At 42.1% G+C, this 24,024-nt stretch overlaps 1 protein-coding gene across 4 annotated transcripts in view; it reads right to left on the bottom strand.

Annotated features, from left to right (window-relative positions):
* taok2b (TAO kinase 2b) overlaps window positions 1–24,024 on the bottom strand; it is a 42,729-nt gene that overhangs the window by 11,562 nt on the left and 7,143 nt on the right. The window contains exons 3-17 of one of the 4 annotated variants that reach the window (XM_033611882.2): window positions 23,435–23,506; window positions 23,231–23,332; window positions 19,631–19,676; window positions 19,397–19,493; window positions 19,002–19,115; window positions 16,406–16,497; window positions 16,110–16,203; window positions 14,802–14,883; window positions 13,872–14,039; window positions 9,462–9,668; window positions 8,123–8,334; window positions 7,772–7,949; window positions 7,440–7,568; window positions 7,011–7,259; window positions 5,019–5,258 (exon numbers count right to left, since the gene is read on the bottom strand). In XM_033611882.2, coding sequence (XP_033467773.1) covers window positions 5,019–5,258; window positions 7,011–7,259; window positions 7,440–7,568; window positions 7,772–7,949; window positions 8,123–8,334; window positions 9,462–9,668; window positions 13,872–14,039; window positions 14,802–14,883; window positions 16,110–16,203; window positions 16,406–16,497; window positions 19,002–19,115; window positions 19,397–19,493; window positions 19,631–19,676; window positions 23,231–23,332; window positions 23,435–23,506 — 2,082 coding nt within the window. Of the gene's footprint in view, window positions 1–418; window positions 5,259–7,010; window positions 7,260–7,439; window positions 7,569–7,771; window positions 7,950–8,122; window positions 8,335–9,461; window positions 9,669–13,871; window positions 14,040–14,801; window positions 14,884–16,109; window positions 16,204–16,405; window positions 16,498–19,001; window positions 19,116–19,396; window positions 19,494–19,630; window positions 19,677–23,230; window positions 23,333–23,434; window positions 23,507–24,024 lie in introns of those variants that run through there. The other 3 variants (XM_033611885.2, XM_033611879.2, XM_033611880.2) reach the window with 3 other exon arrangements.

Below are 24,024 nucleotides of genomic sequence, written 5' to 3'. Positions count from 1 at the left end.
GTTACATTTCGTTGTACAAAGTTAGGAAAGCCATGCTGATGTTGCCTTACACATAAAGAATGACTGCAGTCACCGCCACACAGTGAGGATTACAGCTGATTAATTACACACTGGTATTAAATCAGCAGTTGGATCTATGCCTTCCTGCAAATAACATACCTACCTTATATGTTGATTGGAAATAGCACTAAAGTCACAGAACCTGCTGTCAGTGTGTTTGGTGGGTGTTGGACATAGGGAGGGGCACCACAGACGACCACAGGGATCAAACGTGTGACCACACAGGAGGAGTGATGATGGACAAAATGATAATGGGATCTTTCAACACAAAAACCATCAGCTGATAAATCAGGGGGAAAGGTAAACAAATGAGGACGTAATAATGGAAACAAAATCATAAAAACAAACAAGACAATGATTTCCACACAAAATAATTTATTTTTTTGTGTAAAGAAAAAAAAAATACTGGAAGTATGACAAAATATTTTTTCTATGCTTGCGAGCACACAGCCGTACAGTACGCCAACACTCATGCAGCTAAAATGACAATAAAAGGAGAACAAAATGGCTGCCAAACAGGATGCAGTCTGATAAATACTGCATAAATAAAATATAAAAAAAGGTGACATAACTCTGTGGAAACGGTGTCACAACAAAAACAGAATACAAACATGTAAACATACACAGAGGAACAGGAGATAACTGATACTGGAGCACAAATGAAAATCAATGGCAAATAAGTTACATTCAAATAAAACAATGGTTGTTGTGAAATGACTTTTTAAAGCGAGATTTCCCAAACGCAGGTCACTGACACAAGTGCCTGACTTTATTTTTGTCCCCCCCCCCCCCGGGTCAAATACAGCTAAGACTGAGCTTTCCTATTCAGTTATATTCCTCCATGTAAATGGCTCAAATGTCGTCCTTCTGTTTCCTACATTATCAGCATTTAGAAGCATTTTACTCATCTCGACCAGATTTCCCTCACAAATATGCACAATTTCTCTCCTAAACTTGAGTTTATCTGACTTCATTCAATTAAATGTAAACATCAGAGCATTTTGGAGTCAAAATTGCGAGAGCATGACATAAAAAAGGCGCTTTTAAGTGTCACGTTTTGGTCCGACTGAAGTAAGGCTGACACGATTAATCGATTGACAGATTAATTGTTTCAGCTATTTTTCAAGCAAAAATAGTGAAAAAATGCCAAATATTTTTTGGTTCCAGCTCCTCACATCATAGGATTTGTTGATTTTCCCTGCCACATATCAATGTAAACTTAATATCTTTGGGTTTGGGAGTTTTGGTCAAACAAAATAAGACACTGGAGGACATCACCTGAAGCTGGGCTCGGACTACAGGAGCTTTGAAATCAGGTTGCATCACGCACGCAAGGAGAAACTTAACATATGTTCTTCTATCTACTCTCTAACATGTTCACACTACTAGGTTTTACAAATGGCAGTGCACACACTACAGGATATAAAGATTATCGTGGAGCATGAACGCATCACCTCACGTGATCCGAGAAGCAGATTTAAACTGAACAGGGAGTGACGTGTAGCGACAGGTAGGTGTAATGTTAACAAAGCAGATGACTATACGAGTCTGGATGAGAAAATGATGGGGAGACACAGTCAACACTGAACACTGAACTGGAGGTGGGATTTTAAGTAGTTTTACAGTAATATGCTAGCTAGAGTTAGCCAAAAGGGGCTAGAATGTTTCCTGTTGCAACACCATCACCTCCTCCGTACTGACATATTTGTAACCCCAATCATCCAGACTTTAAATCATAAATATGTAACATGTTTGAAAATATCTGTGAGCAGTTCACAAGGCTTTTGACTGGATCTGTAACCCCTCACATCACCAGAAAATCTGCACCTAACATCGGTAGCGACCAAGGTCCCAGAGCAGGATTTCTCCTTGGATTGTCGGGAGTGTAGTATCGGGGATAAATCATCTCCTGCAGTCTGAGCCCAGCTTCAAGGTCTGGAAAGCTGTGACGGGCATTTTTTCAATATTTTTGGACGTTTCATAGGCTAAACGTTTAATTGAAAAAATAACTGGCAGATTACTTAATGATTAAAATACCTGCCCTACACTGAAGTGATCTGTTCTCCCTCATTTGGTATCTTTTAAATGGTCTTTGGGACAGTGCAAAATTACTGATTATTTTCTTTTCATGCGATGTTCAATCTTTCACGTTCAGTAGTTGCATCAATCTTTGGACTTTAATTTCTACGATTGCATGTCTCAAAAGATTGTCTGTATGGCTTCATATAAATTAAACTACGCTGAAATATTAAATAGGTTTTTATTATATTATACTTTCACAACTCCAGAGTATATCCTGCTTCCTTATGTTTCTACTATAAATTTAGGATACGTCACTTCACAAGAGACTATCAGCATCTGTGCAAGCAGTTGTGACAACACACTTGACTGCTGTATATTCATAGGGGAGGGTATCTATATGTTTACATGGTAAATCATAACAAGATCATTGCATAAAGCGCAATAAAAATAGTATATCTAACTAGAATCTGACAGATAATGATTTCACCAGCTGTAAATGATGTGTCAACATGAAACGATGAGCTGGACCGGCTTGTTCCAGCTAAATGGCCCCTTACTTTATATTTTAAGTCCTATATTGTAAGACCTTTAGTTAACTGTTTTCCTCTTGGACTAATGATGATATCAAATGACCTAAAGTGGTCCCAGATATTTCGGTTCAGCTGTTTATTGCACTCTTATATCGACTGAGAACTAGTGTTCAGGGTGATGTTAGTGAAATCATTCGTTTGTTTTTTTTTTTTTTTTTTCACAGTTTTCATCTTTAGGGAGTGAAATTATAGCCAAGACGCTATGCAACACTGTAAATATTTGTTCTAAGCACTGAGATACCAGCGCACCTCTTGAAATAAGACCACCATAAAGAAAAGATTGCACAAAAAACGGTCTTAAAAATAACCATAAAAATATTTGTCTTACAAATTAAGAGCAAAATAATAAAAATAAAATAAAATAAAAAACTTTAAGGAACTTTTACAAAAAGCACAATAATGAAAACTTCACTGGGTTTGGTGCAGTAACCGCGGGTTCAGCTGCATGTTTACGTCTGCAGGTCCCGCTGGTTCAACAGTATGGCTTGTATGCACATAAACATGTGCATGTTTGAATTCAACAGCCAAAATCACTTTCAGCCAGCACACACAGATGTGTGTGTGTGCAGGGTAAAATATGTCTCATCTTTAGGAAATGTGACCAAAAACCAGTTTGGGAGTTATTGGGCCCAAATCAAAAAGACACACAAACAATGGTTCAACAATGGAACATGAGCGCGATCACGTTCACACACTCACTCACATAAAACCAGCACAAGTTTCTTTACTTCGATTTGTCTCACTCTCTTTCTATCTCCACGGCCGAATTTTCCCCCTGACGAACCTCCCAGATGCAGTTCGTCTCAACCCACACTCCCACCTCACCTCCTCACGGAACACCCTCTCTTGCCTCCTCTTCCTCTCCCTCTCTCTCCCCCTCCTCTCCCTCTCCCTCCTCTCTCTGACCTCCCGGGGCAGCAGTTGCGGCAGCCTACTCGGGCTCGTCTTCTTTAAGAGGCCCAGAGTTTGGAGTTTGACCCTGACAGTGGGAGGCAGCTTTTTAATGAGCTGTCCGGCGAGTTTTAGCACTATGGAGTTAGCCAGGTCTGCCAGGACTCCGAGAGGTCGTCTGCCGAAACGCCTCACCCAGAGGAGCCCCTTGGCCAGGGGGGAGGTGTTCCTGCAGCGAGCCTGATACTCCAAAGGTAAGCTCTTTAGGGGGACTGGGATTTTGGACTGGCGCCCGCCCCAGTTGCGCCCCGCTTTGGGAAACATCTCATAGAGGTTTCGCTCAGCCATGCCGCCCAGGACTGACTGGCACATGGCGAACAGAGGTCGAGGCAGGCGGAAAAGGACGCGCATGCAGAGGCGGTTGACTTTGCGAGGTGCGTGCTGGAGGAAGTCACGGGCCGGCCTGACAATCAGCACCACCACCAAGTAGAGAGACAGGAAGAGGGAGGGAGAGCTGAGAAAGGAGGCTGAAATCAATATCATGGGAATGTAATAAATCCCCAAACTGAAGGAGAGGCCTAAACTGAAGAGGCCGCTGACCCAGAGGCTGAGCGACAGGTAGGTAGAGAGAGACAAAGAGCAGCATGAGCGCAGGAAGAGATATGAGAAGAAGAGTGCCAGGAAGGCGAGCTCGGCAGAGAGGAGAACAGAGGCCACTGAGGGCAGAGGAGGTGAGCGGCGGAGGGAGAGGAGGAAGATGGAGAGCAGCAGCAGAGTGAGATTGGAGGGCTGGGCAGCAGCAGAAAGAGAGAGGAGGAGGCAGATGGCATGAGAGAAGAGGGAAGGTAAAGAAGTCTGGGCGGGGGGAGCAGGAGGAGGAGGAGAAATGGGCTCCAGCTCCTCTGGAGTATCGGGGAAATAAAACTCCGACAGCTCATCGAGCTCTCGCTCACGGAGTCGTCTTTTTTCTGGGGTCAGGGATGAGATAAACTCAGAGGGACAACCATCGGCCACGCCCCTGCCCTCTTCTTCTTCATCAGTGTCTACATGTGCAGGTTTACTGTGATCCTCCACGTACTCCCACTGCACTCCCTCTACTTCCCTCTCCTCTGCTCCCTCTCCACTGATTTTCCACTCCTCCTTCTCATCATCTCTCTTTGGTTTATCGTTGCCATTTAACTCATCTTTCCCTTCAACCACAGGGACACTCACACCCTCCTCCTTCTCTACCTCCCTATAAACGTCATCTTCAAATACCGCTCCATCAAGCTCATCCTCAACATCATACAGCCCCTTATCCACCCCCTCCCTCGTCTTTTCTACCACACCATCCCTCTCGTCCTCCACCTCTACGCCTGCCACCCCTGCCTCGCTGTCCCAGCTGCCGCTCGGCCCCTCTGGTGTCTGGCCCTCTCCCTCCTCAGGAGGACCCAGGCTCTGGGTGCTCTCACTCACTTTGAGGCTCTTGGGCTGTTGGCGGACCTCCACGGCGTGCTTCTGACGCAGCTCCTGCTCACGCCTCTTGTTATACTCCATCTGGTTGGTGAGCTCCGTCTGGTGCTGCGTGCGGATCAGGTCGGCCCGCGTGCGCTGCACCAAACCCAGTTGGCGGAACTCCAGCTCCTGGGTGGACTCGTGGTGACGGAGGAGCATCGCGCACTCCAAGTCCTTCAAAGTCTGCTTCTTGTTCAGTTCCTAGAGGAGGGAGACGATGATTAAGAGGCAGGAAGGTGTTACATGATACAGAACACATTCTTCTAGATTTCTAGTAGAATTTTTTATATAATTTCTATACAATTTAAATACAATTCTTATAATTAGTTTATTATCATACCAGGTATATTTCACCCAATTTGAACAATGTTAATAAGAGGTGTTGATTCAACTTGACTGAAAATTTCAATGTATTTTTTAAAAGTGAGAAACACTAAAAACTAATTCCACTTTCACACGTTTATGCAAAAGTCAAATAAGAACTTGTAGTGTTAGCAAAAGCCAATAACAGGCATTAGGAATAGACAGACATTTAAAGGCTGAAGCAGGAAAAAGCTGATAGCCATTGCCGTCGTGTGTGCGCGCTTGTTTCTCCCTCTCTGTTTAGACACAACTGCCAAATACGTGGAAGCATGGCGTGCTCATTTTATCATTTATCATTATTTATATCTTTTATATCATAACTAATATAGTCTGCATATTGTTCAGAATAGAAAATCATTTTGTTGTCCCGCCAGATTTGCTCGCAACTTGCAAAAAAAAAAGAGAAAAAAAAGATATGATAATAATCGCCATGCTTTGCGGTGCTTCTGCGAACCACCAAGCCCGCTATCCACTGTCTGGCTCGCCATGGTGGAGTAAAGTATTATGTCTGGTCTGTTCCACCAGGACCTGCGGTGTGTTGGAGGTCTTCCTGGAGAATGTGATCTCTGATACCGTCATCTAAGTACACCAAGCACGCTGAGGAAGACCGTGACTGCCGTGGATGTGGTGTATGCTCTAAAGAAGCAGGGACACACTCTGTGCAGCTTCGGTGGAAAAACAGATCCACTGGTAACTAAGATCCGAAAATCTGACCTGCATAATATATGTTTATATTTCAGTTGGTCTTAGGTCATACAAAATTTAACTACTCAACATGCTATTAATGCATTTAATTATTTATTTGGAATGTTTTCCACTGAACATTTTTGCCCTTGATATTTTCATCTGCCTGACAACTACTTGTGATACCGGCCAAAAGACAGCATATGCTGGCTAACATTAACTGTGATGTGGAGTAATTTTGCATTTTCAAAATACTTTCTCCAGGATTTATATGGCTGGACTATGTATGAAAGGCTAAAATGCTTTTAATTTGAAACAGGAAGTGGCAGACTTTTGTGTTTATTGAGCTGGGCCCGCTTTTGCAGTCCAGCCAAAAATGTAAATCCATGTTAAAATAAAGAACAGTGCACTTGGACACAGTCGCACAACAGAGGAGACCTGACTTCTCTGGAGCTAAATCCACTGACTGAAACCAACCCTCCCCTTTTCAGCTCTGGTCTGGGATGCATTCCCCCACGTGAGCAGTGGAAGCCACGTGGCCATCGCCCACCATCAGAGCCAAGTTCCGTTGATAATGACAGGCTGTAAAGTGTCGTATTGATGCAGATTAGTGGGCCACATCAATAAATTGGTTGAGCTCTGGCAGGCATATCGTTTTGTTTACATACTGTCTGAGAAGGGTTTTGCTACCTGACAATGTCATTCACTGTTTCTCTCTCACACTGTGGCTGAGTTTGTCTTTACCAGGGTTGTCATGTCAACCATGTGACATATTGTATGTCCACCTCCGCGTTGCTCAAAGCTCACAAAGACTTAATGCGCAGGACAGTAAATACACATTGCAAAAAAGTACTTCATTGTGACTGGCCCAGTTGGCTGCTTTAAACATTTTTAGGGAATACTGACTTGTTGATCCGACATCGACACACCAGTCTGATGTAAAACCGGTACCTCTCGGAGCAGGTCCTGCTCCAGGTTGTGGCGTGCCAGCAGCATCTTCCTCTTGTACTGACGACACTGTAGCTCATAATACTGCCTCTGTCGCCGCAGTAGGCCTGCTTCCTCCTCCGCCTGCAGCTGCTGCAGACACTCCTTCTGATGCACCAGCCACTCCTGTTTCTCCCGCTTTGGTGTTGACTGGTTCTCATTCAGTTCCTGGAGTGGAAATAAAATAAAGACGATAAACAGGAGGTATGGTAGTGTTAGCCCAACAGGTTGAAAGAAGAATGCTGTTCATATAGTGTCAGTATGCGGCAGAGTAATGCTAACAAAAAAAGTTAGATTCTTATTGAATCAAACTGGATACTGGCAGATTTCTCTAAAACCCAGGAGTACCTCTTTAAGCTGCTCCTTGCGCTGTCGATACTGTCGCTTCTGGGACTCCAGCAGACCGGTCAACTCCTTCTTCTGCTGGCCAAGTATGTGCTGCTGGAACTTCTTCTCCTCAGTCAGGACTGCCTTTGTCTGAAACAAACAACACGTCATCTCATTAGAGTTATGAAAAGCACAAGATTAAAAAGCAGCACATTTAAAAAACACTGGAGTAATTACGGTAAATCAATATTCACTGTGAATCAGGTATCTGTCAAACATCACCCATCGTCCCCCTTTAGTTTCTCTGGCAGTCCTGATCACCATTACTCACTCCTCCTCCTCCGCCTGCTCACCTCCTTCTCCAGGATAGCCTGGTGCTTCTTGGAGAGCTTCTCTCCCTCCATTGAGAAGCTGTTCCTCTGATTCTCCAGCTCTTTGTCCAACCTCAGCTGGTGCTCGTCCATCTCCGCCTTCAGCTTGTTCTCCAGCCCCATCAGCTGCTTCTGGTGCTGCCGCCGCATTCGCTTGTACCTGTGAGAAGACACGGAGCGTCAAGTTGGCTGATTGACTTTTTATTTCTAACAAGGTTTTTACTTGAGGTTTTTTATTCTCTATTAAAGATAAAACATGAGGGGTGTCCGTTTTATAAGGTAGGGACTGTAAAGCTCTTTTATGGCATCTACCGCTTGTTTTTGTCACCTTACCCAGACATCTGCTCTCTAAGGGCCGAGCCCTGCTCATGTTCCTGGATCTGACGGGTGACGAGCGAGGCCGTCCTAATGGTGGCAAAATGGTCTCTGCCTCGACGACGCCTTCCTCCTCCTCCTCCACCTCCCCCGCCGCCACCAGCAGACGAAGCTTCTCTTTGTGAGTCAACCTCTGGCTGATAGGGATCATCGTAGATGTTGTCATGGCTCTGCAGCAGAAGAGAGACAAAAGGACTTATTAGAACAAGCTTGTGGTGGTTTAAGGACAGGAACTTTAAACTCACTAGTCTTAAATGGATGTCATCTTAATACTTAATATTAAATACAGGGAACATTTAACTTCATTTAGGGCTTTAGTTAAGAAAAGATTCACTCAGCCCAGCACAACTGGAAGCTTTGGCAGCTGGTGAACTTGATATCGCCCTGGTGATTTTCTGCTTCTCCTCTGTAGGTGGCAACACTGACATGTCTACACTGAATTTTCATGTCAAAACTGGTGCTGCTATTACCTTCTACTTCCTGTAGGTGGTGCAAGTGTGCATGTGTAGAAGTGGTCTGACAATGACAGTTTGTCCAACTCCAGTATTTAACCTCTTCCGCTCCCCCCTCCTTACTATAGACCCATTTTTGTCTTTTTTTTTAGGGGGCACAGGAGGTATTTAGGGGGAGATAACAGTTTAAAAATATATGTTGCATTACACTGGTATACATCACCTAAAAATACTAATTTGGGGTGCAGCTCAAAGCGAGTTTTTTTAGTCATAAAAATACATTAAAAATCATGTTTTGGTTAGGTGCCTTTTCAAACTTTTAAAGGTAGGGAGTGTATAAGGGCTTAGGACATTATAATGGAAACATAGGGCGGCCATTGCCATGCTCAATTATGTCTAATAGTTGTAGATGTTGTAGCAATGTTTGGGTTTATTTGGTGCTAAATTTAAGCATTTTTTGGCCACTCGAGTTGATAAAAATGGTTCAAAATCCCTCAAAAAGACCACTTAACAACACCAAGACCTTGAGGAACACCACCATGGATTTGGTATAAAAAACTTTAGACATTCAGAGATTTCTGTAAGAATTGCATTTTTTGGCTAGTGGATGGCGAGCCTTCTTGTTCTAGAAACTGCTGAGAAACCATCTTATTTTCAATATATCTATGAAAGCCATTTCTCCTCAGAATGCCCGAGGTCTGAGATAAAGCTTGTGGTTACATGGTCTTTCTTTTAAGGTACGTACTAGGCTCTACATGAAACTTTTACACTTGGTGCCAAATGTGCCAAAGATAGGTCTGGGATGGACAGGACTCCTCAACGAACAGTAAAACATGGGGACTGACCAGGGGCTTGTGCAAGACGGAGCTGTTGGAGGTGACGGTGTGCTCTCCCTCCTGCATCATGGCCATCTCCCCGCTGTCGTCGGAGCCATCCGCCAGGCTGTTGACTGAGCTACTCTGGGAGCTGGCGCTGATTGACATGGATGGCAGAGAGTGGGAGCTCTCCATGCTGTTGACTGTGCCGGTGCGCAGCATATACTGCTCCACATCCTGGTGGAGAAGAATAAAGAAACAAGGTTGGTTGAAGTGGTTAAAGGGTTCTGGGGGAAGACAACACTTTCAGGATGATTTCTTTACGTCATAGTAGAAGTGTTGTTGACAGGTTGATAGTGTGCATGAATGTTCTTATCCTACAAAAACCTTTATGAGCAGACATACAGTAAAATATGAAACACAGTGAGACACGGGCTCACACTCTGGAAAAGTGCAGCCCCACATTCTCTGAATTCCTCCATTTCCTTTTCAGGGAAACAACCAACTGGCATCAAATGTTAATGGAAACAAAGGCCTTTGTATGTAGAGGAAGGGACCCAATGTTCACAATATATATTGAGAAGTACAATACAAAGGCAGGATGGATGATAAAACCAGCTGTTTTCCCTCACAGAGCCCATTACATGCTTCGTCCTCTTCAAAGGTTTTTTGAAGGTTCATCTTCAAGACAGCTGGTACTACTTTGTTTCGTCTGAGTCCTGCTAACTTTGGAGTTACTGCAGGAACTCAGTTATCAAGTGTCAGCTTTTCAAGTGTGTTTTTCAAGAGCTCTTGTTTCATGCTTGTGGTTAGCAGGAAATACACAGCTCTGAAGCAACACAAACTGTCTTCCAGGGTTCCCACACCTCTTTAAACATCAATTTCAAGGACTTTTCAAGGAAATTCCGGGCCCAGTTCATTCAAAGAAGCAGGTAAAGAAGCTGCAATGTGTGATGGCAGAAAATACCAAAAGAATTACAATTTCAATTGTTGCACAAAATATAAAAACTACAAGCACTTTAAATGACCCATTTCTATTTATGTCCATTTAAAAAAACTTTCAAGGCCTTAGCTGTTCCTCAAATTCGCAAACTTCCACATATTCTAACTTTTAAAAATCAGACCATTTAAATCAACCCACTATGGCGTTCAAAGTAGAGTAGAGAAGTCCTGAGTCGATGCTATAAATCTGAGCTGATGTGATCCTTTCATTACTCTACTGTGTTTTGTCAACCTCGCATGATAGTGATACAGCATTGCTCTAATTTATGACAGCCGGGTCATAAATTTTGCTCTAGTATGCAAGGAAAAACCAGGACTAGGACCAGGCAGCTTGTAAAAAAACAAGGTGTGCCAAATTTAGTAGTCTATAGCTGTTATTCAATGTGTCAGACACACCTTCAATCAACACTAAGTAAAAGTATTGGATTGGACTCATTATCTGCATATACGGATGTTAAAGGACCGGGATGGGGATAAATCTAGTTAGTAAATTAAGGGCTGAAAGTCAATAGTAGCCCGTATTTATCCACCAGTCACTGCATCTCTAACCTTACAACCTTCCTGACTCTTTTTTTTTCACCTCACATCTCCGTACATTGTAAATGAGTGTCTTCTCTCAGGTGTTTTCCCACTGGGCCTTAAAACTGCAGTCACTACTAAACAATTAAAGGCCCATATCAGACCTCCTGTTTTTATATTAAGTCAGTGAAAAGCTGTTTTTCACCCTCTAAACAACTTCTTGGCACTACATAACTGTTTTCGTATCTTTCTTACAGCTTTTCCACCACACCACAGCAATCACACTGCTCTTGTTAAGGTCTTCAGTGACATCCATTTAAACAACATACTAGATCTCAGTGCAGCATTTGACACTGTCGACCACAACATATAACTAGACCGACTGGAAAGCTGGGTAAGATTTTCTGGGCCTGAACTAAACTTGTTTGATTTATACTCAAAGGTTAGGGAGTACTGTGTGTCTATAGGTAACTGTACTTCTGAGCAGACAAATATGACGTGCAGAGTTCCTCAAGGCTCCATACTGGGGCCTCTTCTATTTAACATCTACATCAGGGGTGTCAAACTCATTTTAGTTCAGGGGCCCAGTTTGATCTCAAGTGGGCCGGACCAGTAAAACCACTGCATAATAACCTATAAATAATGACCCCTTCAAATTTTCCCCTTTTTTGGTGTAATGAAGTTCATTCTAAAAGCATTCATCCATTTACAAAACAAATGAACAGCCTGCAATATCCTAGGAAAAATTATGAACAAAATCAACAGTATGTCTCAATTTTTCTACTTTCAGTCAATCTGCTACTCACTTTCATTACATGTGACTTTTTTTTCATAATTTTCCACTAAAGAGGAAGCTATTGAAGAAGCAGGTAAAGTCATCCCCTGCCTTACAAACCATTTACAGTCTGAAGTTTTGTCAGTGCCTTAGCAGCAGGGCTCCACCCATACTGCTTTAAGATAGAAATCTGATACAGTGTTCAGTATCTTTAAATCTGACCACAGGAAGTATTCATTGTTATTTCAGAGAGCTGTATTCTGGTCAGTTTGAAAAGCCTCTGTGGCAGTACTTTACATGAAATTTCTCCTGAAACTTCTCAGTCTTCACAAGTGCATCAACATTAGGTGTGTAAAGTCATGTGTGATTGGACCTTCTGGCGGGCCAGTTCCGGATTCCAGGCTGTATGTCTGATCTACATTGGCTCAGATTATGGAAAACAACACAATATGATACCACAGTTATGGAGATGACACACAAGTTTTTATAACCATGTCACCAGGGGAATATGGTCTAATAAAAGCTCCTACTGAGTGCGTCAAACAAATGTCACGATTTTCTGCGATTAAACAAAGAAAAAACTGAGGTAATAGTTTTTGGAGCCAATGCGGAATGATCAGAAGTCGTCACTCAGCTTCAGTGGGCAGTGTTAAAAACCACAGACCAAGTCAGAAGTCTTGATGTGGTCATGGACTCAGACCTCAATTTCAATAGCCACATTAAGTCGGCCTACTATCACGTTCAGAACACATCAAGTATACAAGGACTTGTGTCTAGACAGTGTTTTCACTCTGCATCAATGACGCCAGATCGTTGAAACACCGAATCCATTAGGCATGTAACGATATATCGAATTTCGCGGCGTCACGATAAAATAAATTCTCGATACTGTTGTGGGAATGCCACGATAGTTATATAGCTGCGTTCTCCTACAGAGCCGGTAATATGACTGTGCGACTACATTCCCCATAATCCTTTGCATGCAACTGCGCGTGCAGGTGAGCAGACTCGTGCAGCTCAGCCTCTCATCCTCCGACTCTGACCCGTGCGTGACCGGAGAAAACAGCTAATAAAAGTAAGGAGATTGACTGTTCTTCTCTGTGGATTTTCTCCGCAACCGTTTGTCATAGCAAGAAGCCACGCATATCACGTGAAACAGCGGAATCGTGGCTTCCCAACAAGGCTACTTGTCGGTAGTCCAATGTTTTCACAGCGAAAAAAAAATGATAAAGTTACACTAAAATAATGTATAACAAAGCTTTCATACAGCTTTGCACACAGATTACTTTTGGATGGATTACTCGCAAATGCAGAGTCGCACAGAAATACCACGCATATCACATGAAAGCACAGGACCAGAGCTTTACTCTCCTCATCTCCTGTTCTGAGAAAGTGTTAGCGTGTCCTTGATGTCAAGATTGTCAACCTGGCGTGAACAAACTGAGTGAATGTGTGTTTTTGAGTTTTTCTATGACTTCCAGGGAAATGGCTGGGCTTTATTTTGGTTTTCTTTTACACACATCTCTACCCACCTCTCTCTCTCTCTCTCTCTCTCTCTGTGTCTCTCTGTGTATCTGTGGGTGAGGGATTGTGCATTATTGAGTTTACATTATTTCTAATTTGTTAATTTTGTTGTTGTTGCAGGGTCTGATTGTTCTAAGTTCTGTATATTTGATGAATATTAAGACTACTCTATCCTCATAATTTGATGTCATTCAGATGACTTTCTAGTAATAGTACTACACTACTTTTCTTCAGAGTAGGTTAAAAAACACTGAATTTTTCCATTTTCATATTCTGTCACTATAGTTTTAATTGACATGACTTTGTTATGGCACTTTAATGTCTGCCTGCCTAGCAGTAATAGGGGGGAAATGAAAGCACATGTTCAACTGTGTGTTGATTTGTTTATGATACGCTTCCAAGTTAAAAATAACATGCTGTACAGTGTACATGCACTATTTTTGGATAAAATAGCTATTTTTAACAATAAATTTTCTCTTTTTTCCCCTTGTATAAATATAGTGATATATATCGTATCATGGACTCTTTATCGTGATAATATTGTATCGTGAGTTTCTGGTATTGTTACATCCCTAGAATCCATATATCAATTCAGATCAATGTATCATTATAATTCTCACCTCCTCTTCATCGCCTCCTTCTGGTGCGGGACCGTTGTGCGCCTCATGGAAGAGGATTTTCTTCATCTTGCGGTACTGAAGGTTGTCCAGCTCGCGGACAGCATCCTTGGTGCGGGCGATCAGGTCCATCACAACTGTCATCGGACGCTCTCTGCATAGGAAATGGTGCTGGATGGAAATAAGGGTGAAAGGTCAGTCACAGGATTCTTATGCGCTGAGATCAAGGTCCCTGTATATTTGGATTAACCAGCGTGAAATGTACATGGAAGTTGGGGTGGGTCCATTATTGATAAGATGCTGATTTTAATTTAAACAGAGGTTCTGCTTATTAACCAGAGTCAACAAATTGTTGTTCACATATGAACCCTTAACTCAGTGTTTTCCTTTGATACCTTCCTTTGAAGTTAAAGGAAAATTAGGGAAAAGCAAGTTATTTGTTTCATCAACAGAAACAAGCTGACTTGCTGTTATGCCAGCACATGTTTCAGCAAACTAGAACAGCAAACATGAACAGTTACCACTATAATATTAATTTACCACTGAACATTTGGTTGTGACTCTAGAGAAAAGAGAGCACTTCATTTTTATATAACTACTTCAATTTGAACACCTGATGTACGAAACAGAATAGATAATGAACAGATAATGTTTGCATCTGTTGAATTTGATTATTGTTATTAATACTAACTATCCCAGACATGATACTGTGTGTAGAGCACCATTTGTGCCCTACCCCTAATGTACACAGTCTTTTATTAGAACATACAAATTAATACATTCATGCATTTTAATTTCAAACAATTAGTCATCTGGCTAAAAGCTCTTCTTATTCAGATTTCCTCCGGTGTGATCATAGAGACAACGTCTAACAAAGAGATGATCACACGTCTCCACCTGCCTTCATGTTCAACATCAAACAACATTCTGTACCTTGAGCAGCACATCAGAGGTAGGTCTGTCCTGGGCGATCTTCTGCAAACAGGAGTCCACAAAATTGCGGAAATAATCCGACCTGAAAGCGATTAAAGAAAAAAAACCCAAACAATTTAAAAAAAGCACCATTCATATTATGGTGTTATGAGAAATTAAGGCAGCTTGTAAATGTTGCTCCAACTGTAACACAGATCCTTGTGGTTCAATATGTTTTACTATTTTTTTTTAAAGCTTTTCACAGTACTTTTAATTAAGATAACTTTGTAATGAAAGTAAATTACTTCAAAGAGGACCTATCATGCTCATTTTCAGGTTCATATTTGTATATTGGGTTTCTGCTTGAACATGTTTACATGTTTTAATGTTCAAAAAACACTTTATTTTCCTCATACTGTCTGTGATAGAACACCTGTATTCACCCTCTGTCTGAAACACTCCTGTATCTTAAAGCCTCCTTCCCAAAAAAGCCAAGTCTGCTCTGATTGGTCAGTGTTTCCGTGTCTTATGTATCTTCCGTATCTCCGAATCTTGGTAACTCTGCCTTGTCATCACAGCTACTGTGACAAATCAACAGATAAAGCTTCTAGACCAAAATCTTGATCACCAGAAAATGTTCCAGCAAGAATATGATCCAAAATCAGGGAGAAATTTAAAACATCAGCAACCAAGATTACACGTTTCCCTGATGTTAGCTACATGTACATTAGCAGTGTACTTGTAGCCAAGGATGACAGTAACGAAGTAGCATACCTGGAGCAAGACATTTGGCACACCATGATGTCATACTGTAGCCAGGTTAGAAAAAAACATTGGAAGTATTCAAAACAGTCTGAAGTTTTTGCTCACAGAAATTACTTCTTATTTATTCTTTAATTACCTTCTTATTTGAAACTTTGGCCATGATTAATATTAACATCCGACATTGTAACAAAACGTGAAGGCGTAATAGGTCTTTTTTAGCGTAATAACTTTTTTCCTTCAGTGTGGTTGTTTAATACAGGATGTCACAAAGCATTTTGTCATCTAATGTAAACTACCTGCAACAGACTGAAATTGCAAATCCCAACCATCATTGTGCTAATTACATTTCTATCACTCTGTCAGCCATGGTTTTATCCCTTGTAAACTTTGTGGTAATGTGTGTAAAATCCTTAATCCTTTGAAAAACATGTTGAAAGAGCTTCAATAATATCAGAAGCATTTTTATAAAAGCAACATAATAAATGCTCCTTTTTTGCACATTAAATCAACAACAAAAGTCTTATTTGCCTGTAAGGACACTTAGGAAGTTTCACTAACTCTCACCAGTGATTAGACTGCAACACGGGGCTCTCGTTCTGGGCGATGTGGTATAAGGCACTCATAGCATTCATGTTGAACAGAGGAGGCTTCCTTTCCGCTAGAGAGTGACAGAGCACGACATAGCGTGACAGAGACAGAGAGTGGCAGATAAAGAGCAAGAACCAAAAAAAGGGAAAGCAAAGAAAAGGGTTGGATGCTTTCAGCTTTGTGAACACACACACACACACACACACACACACACACACACACACACACACAAAAACAACACACTTGTGTACTATTTTATAGCCATCTCTTACCCAGCTCTATGCAGGTAATGCCAAGTGACCACACATCCACCTTCCCATCGTACTGACCCTCATCCATGGCCAGGATCACCTCAGGGGCCATCCTGCATGGAGGATACAACAAAGTTATTCAGCCATTTCCATCTCTTTGCTTTTGATCATGGACCAACAGAGAACACCGCCTCGGGGCTCACCGTCATCCCCACGTCTACGCCACATGAATAGACATGAACATAACGAGGGTAAGGCAATAACAACAGCAACCTGTAGCCCATGAAAAGTGGATGTACTTGAGAGGAATATGCAGGTAGTGTTGGAAGCATTAGTTGACGACAAATACATTTTTAAATATATATAAATATGTTAATAAACATCAGCATGTCAATAAAAGTTTGACCTTCACTCTGCTGCGTGCTTCGAATGAATTTGAATCTCACTTCCAGGTGGCCACACCTTGCCGGGACCTTTTTTTGCTTCACAAGTGTGACAATAAATTAGGCACAGCCAGCCAGAGGAGACGAGTCAGCTATTTGAAGTTTGCAGTACTGCAAATAAAACTGAAGCTACCTGCTGGATTAGATACCACTGGGATGAGAGGAGAAAAGTGTTTCTTTTTGTGACTGGAGTAAAAGCAATCACTAAAGAATTAAAGTAAAAGTAATGAGATTTTAATATCATTATCCGAGCTGCAACCTGAAGCGCCGAAAAATGAATTTAACACAGAAGTGCCATAAACTGCAGTTCCTTGAATAGCCACTTCAGGCTGGCTGCATTATGCATAATTAAGGACGGCCTGCTTGAGTGACAGGTGGTCTGCTGATTGTGTCTTCGGCTTCTCAATCCGATCTACCCCTCACTCCTTCACAGCTACAGCTTCAGCCTCTCGCCCAAATATCGTCCCTTCTGGCGTCCTAATGGGTGACGTCATGGCAGCTATGTCTAATATTTTCACAGTCTATTACCAAACACATTTTCATTTCACTTTGGCGTAGCGTGGTAATCGATGAAGTCCCCCTCCACACAATTTTTTGAGTATGTACACTTATGCTAATACTAGTACTTTGTTTAACATGGTATTCTCACACAGTACTTAAAATAACTGAGAAGTGGCCTAAAGCACATCTACTCTTTGTCCTTGATCAAGAAATTGTGGATGTGTCCTCCCTGCCCAAACACCGCTGCTTGCTGCAGGTTTTGCTTTATGCTTTCTTCAGCTATGCTCTCACTGGGTTGGCTGGTGAAAGAGCAGTGCGCATCAAGAGGGCTAGCATAAGCATTAGAGGAAACTTCAGAGATTCAGCCATACATGTTTGAGCCTCGGTCAGACCCGGACATAAGTTGAGGAATCTGCTGTGCACCAAATGGGGTGACTTGGAGACGTTATCAGATGGTAAGCATTAGTTAGCGTCTTTTATCTATGTTGTTTGTGAAATAAACAATAATATCTATGATGGGGTTTTTGGTAGATAGTGGAAGAAAGCACCAGGGTCAGGTTAACACCCAAAAACTGCACACTCGGGAAAGGTTCGATTTTCTGTGTTTTTTGTATCCATCTGAAGCCTTTAGAGACATTTGACCAAAGAAAGAAAATAAAGAAAATGTGGCTGTGGGACAAAGCCGCAACAAGACAGAGGATTGGGTGCACAGAATCATTTCATGACTAAGTTAGCTACTTTCAGCAGGTCAGGTAGTAATATTCAGGTGGATGATGATTAATTTTACACTGATTTAAGTCAGTATAGATGAGGTCAGATATTTTAGAGGATATAAACAGAAGAAAAGCTATCATTTAAGTGGAGGAGGACTTAAAGATTATTCCTGCGGTGGATTTAAATTCCTTCACACACACACAAAGGACTCACAGGCAATGATGCATGCCTGTAATTCAGCTTCATGTTAACAGCTTCACTATCAATCTCTTTACTCTCTATCAGAGATGTACTAAATTACCGCTAACGTGAACAAAACGAACTGTGGCTGCTTCACATTAAAAGAGTTCAACTGGCGACACATGTGGTTTGCCTTTGTTGTGCAGCAGTCACAGGAAAGCAGTGTGTTATTTACTCGTTTATCTGACAAGAATGACTCATGTAAGCATTGTCACATTTAAATAAAAATCAACCGATGCAATGTATGTTAGACCTTCAGCTGTGGCTAGCAGACCATATCTCTATTTGTCATCGTGGTTAGTGCTATGCGGAAACATTCGTCAAACATGCATCTGTAAAACAAGACAGCGGTCATTTCACAGTAGCTGCTTGACAAGTGTTTGCTGCCCCAGAATTCTGGGATCTGTAAAATTAAACGGAACTTGCTGTTGCCGTGGTAACCAGGACTGTCTCCAAATCAACCAAGACTCGACTCGAAAGGATTACAACTTTAGAAACAGCTTATTATGATACAGGGACAAACTTAGTGAAGCTTAAGAACATCAGGGCGGTTGATGACATTTTTTATAAGCAGGGATCATTTTTTTAGTCTACGTGTTTTTTGGAAAGCTGATGAACATGAACATGAGGAAGGTGCAAGCTCGGCTGGATCATAATCTGGTGTAATTCTTATGAAAGTGAGGATGACGCTGCTATGAGTAATAAGTTTGATATCTTACCAGTAAGGTGTTCCAACGAAGGAGTTGGCTGGGGCAACAATGGAGGCCGAGCCAAAGTCTCCCAGCTTGACCTGACCTGGCTCTGTTAACAAGATGTTTCCTGCCTTCACATCCCTGAGTGAGAGACACCATCAGATAAGAGGAAATGACTGGTCAGGAAAAAAAAAATCACGAGGAAGACAAAACAGCGACATATGAGAGAGAAAATGTATTGTTAGATGCAGTGAAATGTGTTGCTGCACACAGTGTGTGAGCACAAACAGCGTTGCATAAGCTCATCTTAGGCAGCACAGTTTGTGCTTTTCTCCCCTGTATTTGTTTTGTCTCTTGTCAGAAGAAGTGTGGGGGAGGAGAGCAGAATAGATACAGATAGTGAGAAAAGGAATGGGGGTTACCTGTGAATCATGTTGTGAGAGTGAAGATACACCAATCCCTGCAATGCACCATGGGTTATGGCAGCTATTTCCACTTCCTGGAGGGGTTTCTTGTGGACTGGGAGGAGAGAGGTACGAGGGGATATCAGGCACTGTTTATGTGAGCGACTGAAATATATAATTGACTCTTGAATTAGTGTAAATCATAATTAATGAGTGTTAATTATTCATTTGTCTCTATGATTTCCTACTTACCTTCTAAGAGGTCAGAAGCTGAGCCCAAGCAGTACTCCATCACCAGCTAGGAGAGACACAGAGGGAGGCTTAAACTGCATGCTATTTTAGGGAGCCCAACACAGGAGAATACTTCATGTTAAGGACTTTTTCACACTTGACCCGAATGAAAAAGAGATTTTTTTGGACCACAGGCAGTTTTCCCTGAGAGTTCAGTACAGTTATTGAAGTGTGAGAGCTGTTGTCGAGTGGAGGTACAGCTCAGAATAATGTTTGCATGTCAACCTCAAAATGGAGGTCTGAGTGTCTCCTCGAGTCTGCATCGGATGTTAAATGGATACTTCCCCTATTTTCAACCAGCTTTGTATCATCACAATGTAGGACGTGTGTGTAAAGCCCCGTTTCCACCTAGCAGTATGGTACAGTGCAGTTCGGTACGCTTTTTTCCTGTTTCCACTGTGAAAAGTTGTGGATGGTACCAATGGAACTGTTCCCTACATCCCTATTTTTGGTGCCCCCTCTGTTGGGGTACCTAGCACACAGATCTGGTACTAAAAGGTGGAGCTGTGAACACTGCAGCCTGTTGATTGGTCAATAGAGGACGGTCACTCTGCTCAGGGCTGAGCTGTGGCAGTGAGTGCTGGACGGAGCAGTGAGTGACAACAACCCCGCCCACATTTAAGAGTACTGTTTGCGGTGGAAACGCCGGAGTCTAGGTACCATGTCTGAAGGGTTACTTTTGGTTCCAAAGGTACCATACTGAAAGTGTTGGGTGGATACGGGGCTTAAGTGTATAGAAGTGCATCAATAGAGTGATCCTCCCCCTTCTCTTTCTTAAACTCGGAACAAACTCTGATCAAACGGTAAAGCTAGGCAGTGCTGATCAAATATGAACCAAGATTCTGTTCCTGCACTGCCTATTTCTCACCTTAAATGCTTTCTGAAACACGTTTTAGCTTAATGTTTAACTGTAATACAAAGCTGTTTGTTACCAGCCAGCTGCCATTGTGTCATATGAATGTGTTTGGATTACATCATCAACCAGCAGCAGTGTTTATCGGTCTCATGCAGTGCAATGCATTCTGGTAGTCTTTTCTACCTCTTGTGCAAAAGCAAATGCAACAGTCCTTCTTGTCTGTTTTCTCTGCTGATACAACACCAATTTCAAAAGCATTTGTGTCTCTCTCTGCATAGACAGCAGAGATTTATGAGAAGACCATCCTTCCAGCAGTGAAATATTTCTTTAAAAGCGTCTACATAGTAAAAGTTGATTAACATTTAGAATATCATAATACATGCATCATTACAAAAACAATACAGCAGATAATTGCGAGGCTGTTTCCATGACAGCAAGTTTCCCAAGAGACCAAAATTTTCTTAAGGAAGTCTGAAACTAAATCTGTTTCAGCCAGAGGAACCAGGAACTGGATTTGGTTCCTGTATGATAGTTTCAAGTTATGTTGGTTCAGGAAGTTGGTTCAGCAAGTCTACAACTTGCATACCACTTTCCAGACAAGGATAGATAAAGAAGAAAGTTCTAGGAACCAGTAAGCATCGACATTAGGATGAGATGTCCCCATTTGTTGTTGTTTATTATTGCTAGAAGCAATGTAAGGATTTATTGTTGACTTCCTGACTGAGAAAGGGAATGAATGAGAGAGAGGGGACCAAAAAAAAAAAAAGCGAGCAAAGGAGAAAAATTAAACTTGATTTGATGATGACTTCATGACGGTTATGCAGTAAAGCAGAAATAAATAACCATCAAACACTCAGCAGTGGCCTGATATGATAATCACGTCATGAACTTATAGAGGTCTGCAAAAACAATCAAGGTCATGTCCACACATTGTATGGTACTGTCCTTATGTTTACATGCCTGTTTATTTGTACATAAGAATGTCACCAACATTTTAGCTGTTCACTGCTCAATTAAAGGGTGTATTGCATTATTATGCTTTTATACTATCATTACATTGATGGCATAAAATGGTCTCAAAATGACAATAACATTGTTTATCACAAATATTTCTTGGACAATATATCGTCCACACTTACGTTACTGGGGAGTTTTCGTTCTCCTTTTATTTCAATTCGCGACAGCCAACAAACAACAGAGTCACACAACAATAAATACAAAGAACAACATGATGATTATATATATCTCGTGGAACTTTTTGATCGAATGTGGCTGATAGCAGTTAAAATATTTGTGCTGAACATCCACGAAATCTGCATTTAAAAGGAACCTGTTTGTTTGAAAGGGGTTGTTGAATATGTCTCACCGTTCTTTCATCTTTGTTTTGTAGTAACAGCTTTACCACAATGAAAAGCACCTTGTAAACATATAGAATAATGCATTCCATGAATATGACGTAGACTCAGAGGCAGCTTAGGTGTGTTTCAAGCCAAGACACATCACACATTAGGTGAGTATCCAAGCTCGATATCTTATTACTGCAGGGGCATGCTCGCGCCTGTGTTTTCACCTCTGCTTTCATGGGACCATTAGCAGCAGCCATGCTCACTTGCAGGGTTTATTTAACCGTGAAGCTAACGAGATGCTGTACTGATGTATGCTATTGCTAATCTGGCGTGGCTAGACTGGGAGTGTTGCGACTTTCAGGCGGGTTGTACAGTGGGAGTATTGCTACTCTGTTATGCGTTAGCTGGGTGAAGCTAATGTTCAGGAGTATTGCTACCCTGAAATATGTTAGCTGGATGAAGCTAACGTTCGGGAGTATTGCTGCCCTGAAATATGTTAGCTGGGTGAAGCTAATGTTCGGGAGCATTGCTGCCCTGAAATATGTTAGCTGGGTGAAGCTAACGTTCGGGAGTATTGCTGCCCTGAAATATGTTAGCTGGGTGAAGCTAACATTTTGGAGTATTGCTGCCCTGAAATATGTTAGCTGGGTGAAGCTAACGTTCGGGAGTATTGCTACCCTGCAATATGTTAGCTGGGTGAAGCTAACGTTCGGGAGTATTGCTACCCTGAAATATGTTAGCTGGGTGAAGCTAACGTTCGGGAGTATTGCTACCCTGAAATATGTTAGCTGGGTGAAGCTAACGTTCGGGAGTATTGCTACCCTGAAATATGTTAGATGGGTGAAGCTAACGTTCGGGAGTATTGCTACCCTGAAATATGTTAGATGGGTGAAGCTAATGTTAGTTTGGCAAAGTACTTCTACTTAAATGGGGGACTGCTACCACAGAGAGTTGCCACTCGGTTTGGCTAGCTGCTAAAAAATAATGCTACTTTCGACAGTCAGCAGCTCAGACTGCTGTTTGGTGACATGCTATTCTGAGCGGTACAACTCAAAACAACTGAACAGACCATGAACGAAGGGCCCAGTGACTGAGTTTTTAGCTCGTGTCAGTGGGCAGTTAAGCTAGGTCCCGGAGAGACAATTACCTTCTGCTTGTAGCGAGAAGAGGTTTTGTGGGATGGGTTTTTGGGGTTGTTTAATTATTTCTCACCACTCACTCACACACCAATCTTTGATTTGTAGTAACAGCATTACCACACTGAGAGGCACCTTCTGCACATATAGGATAATGCATCCCATGAACGTGATGCAGATGCAGTTAGCATTTGAATCATGTCTAAATAAATAAATCACTCACCCATGCTGTGTGCTCTCTCAGGTAGCACCCACGGTACTCAACAGTGTTGGGGTGGCGCAGTTTCTGGAGGAACTTCACTTCCTTGATGATATCCTGCCATTTCTGGAACATGAGCAGAGCCACAATCATTGGTATGTAAACAAGACCGATATATTGATCTCATATCTGTGATAGATGACGAATTAGAGAGCTGCCAGGTCTCACCTCATTGGACTGTTTGCCACTATAGGACATCTTCTTGATGGCCACCACCTCATTGGTGCGGATGTCATGGGCCTGATGTGGAAAGGTTAGTGAAAACACATCATTAATTACTTCGTTCAAGTCTTCTAAAACAGTAGAGGTGCCCCTGCTTCACTTTTCACATCAGTCCCAACACAGAAATCACTATTATATAAAACAAGGATTTCTGCTGAGCCTCTTTCCCTCTTCTCTTCTGCCCTCTCCCGTCGATCCCTTCATCCATGACTAGCTCCTTTTCACCCTTCATTAAACAGAGCTTTTCATCCACCACTCATGAGTTGTCCTTTGTCCTTGACTCACACCATGCTTTTATCTTCTTCTCCTCTCCTGACACCTTTCACCTTCAGCTGATAGCTTTGTCCACCTTGTGTTCTTATCGGCAGCACCTTCATCACTACCACTCCTCATGTCTCACAGACATTATGTCTGACCCACAGGATCACTCTCACCACTGTGTCTGACAGCTATTCTCCTTTGTTTTGCTTAGTTTCACGCCATCAACCACTGTGACCCAGGCTACATTCACCACTGTGTTGACATCTCAGTGATGG

Source organism: Epinephelus lanceolatus, chromosome 21, assembly GCF_041903045.1.
Source record: "Epinephelus lanceolatus isolate andai-2023 chromosome 21, ASM4190304v1, whole genome shotgun sequence".
NCBI classification, from domain to species: domain Eukaryota; kingdom Metazoa; phylum Chordata; class Actinopteri; order Perciformes; family Serranidae; genus Epinephelus; species Epinephelus lanceolatus.
This window is presented reverse-complemented; position numbering and strand designations above follow the sequence as displayed.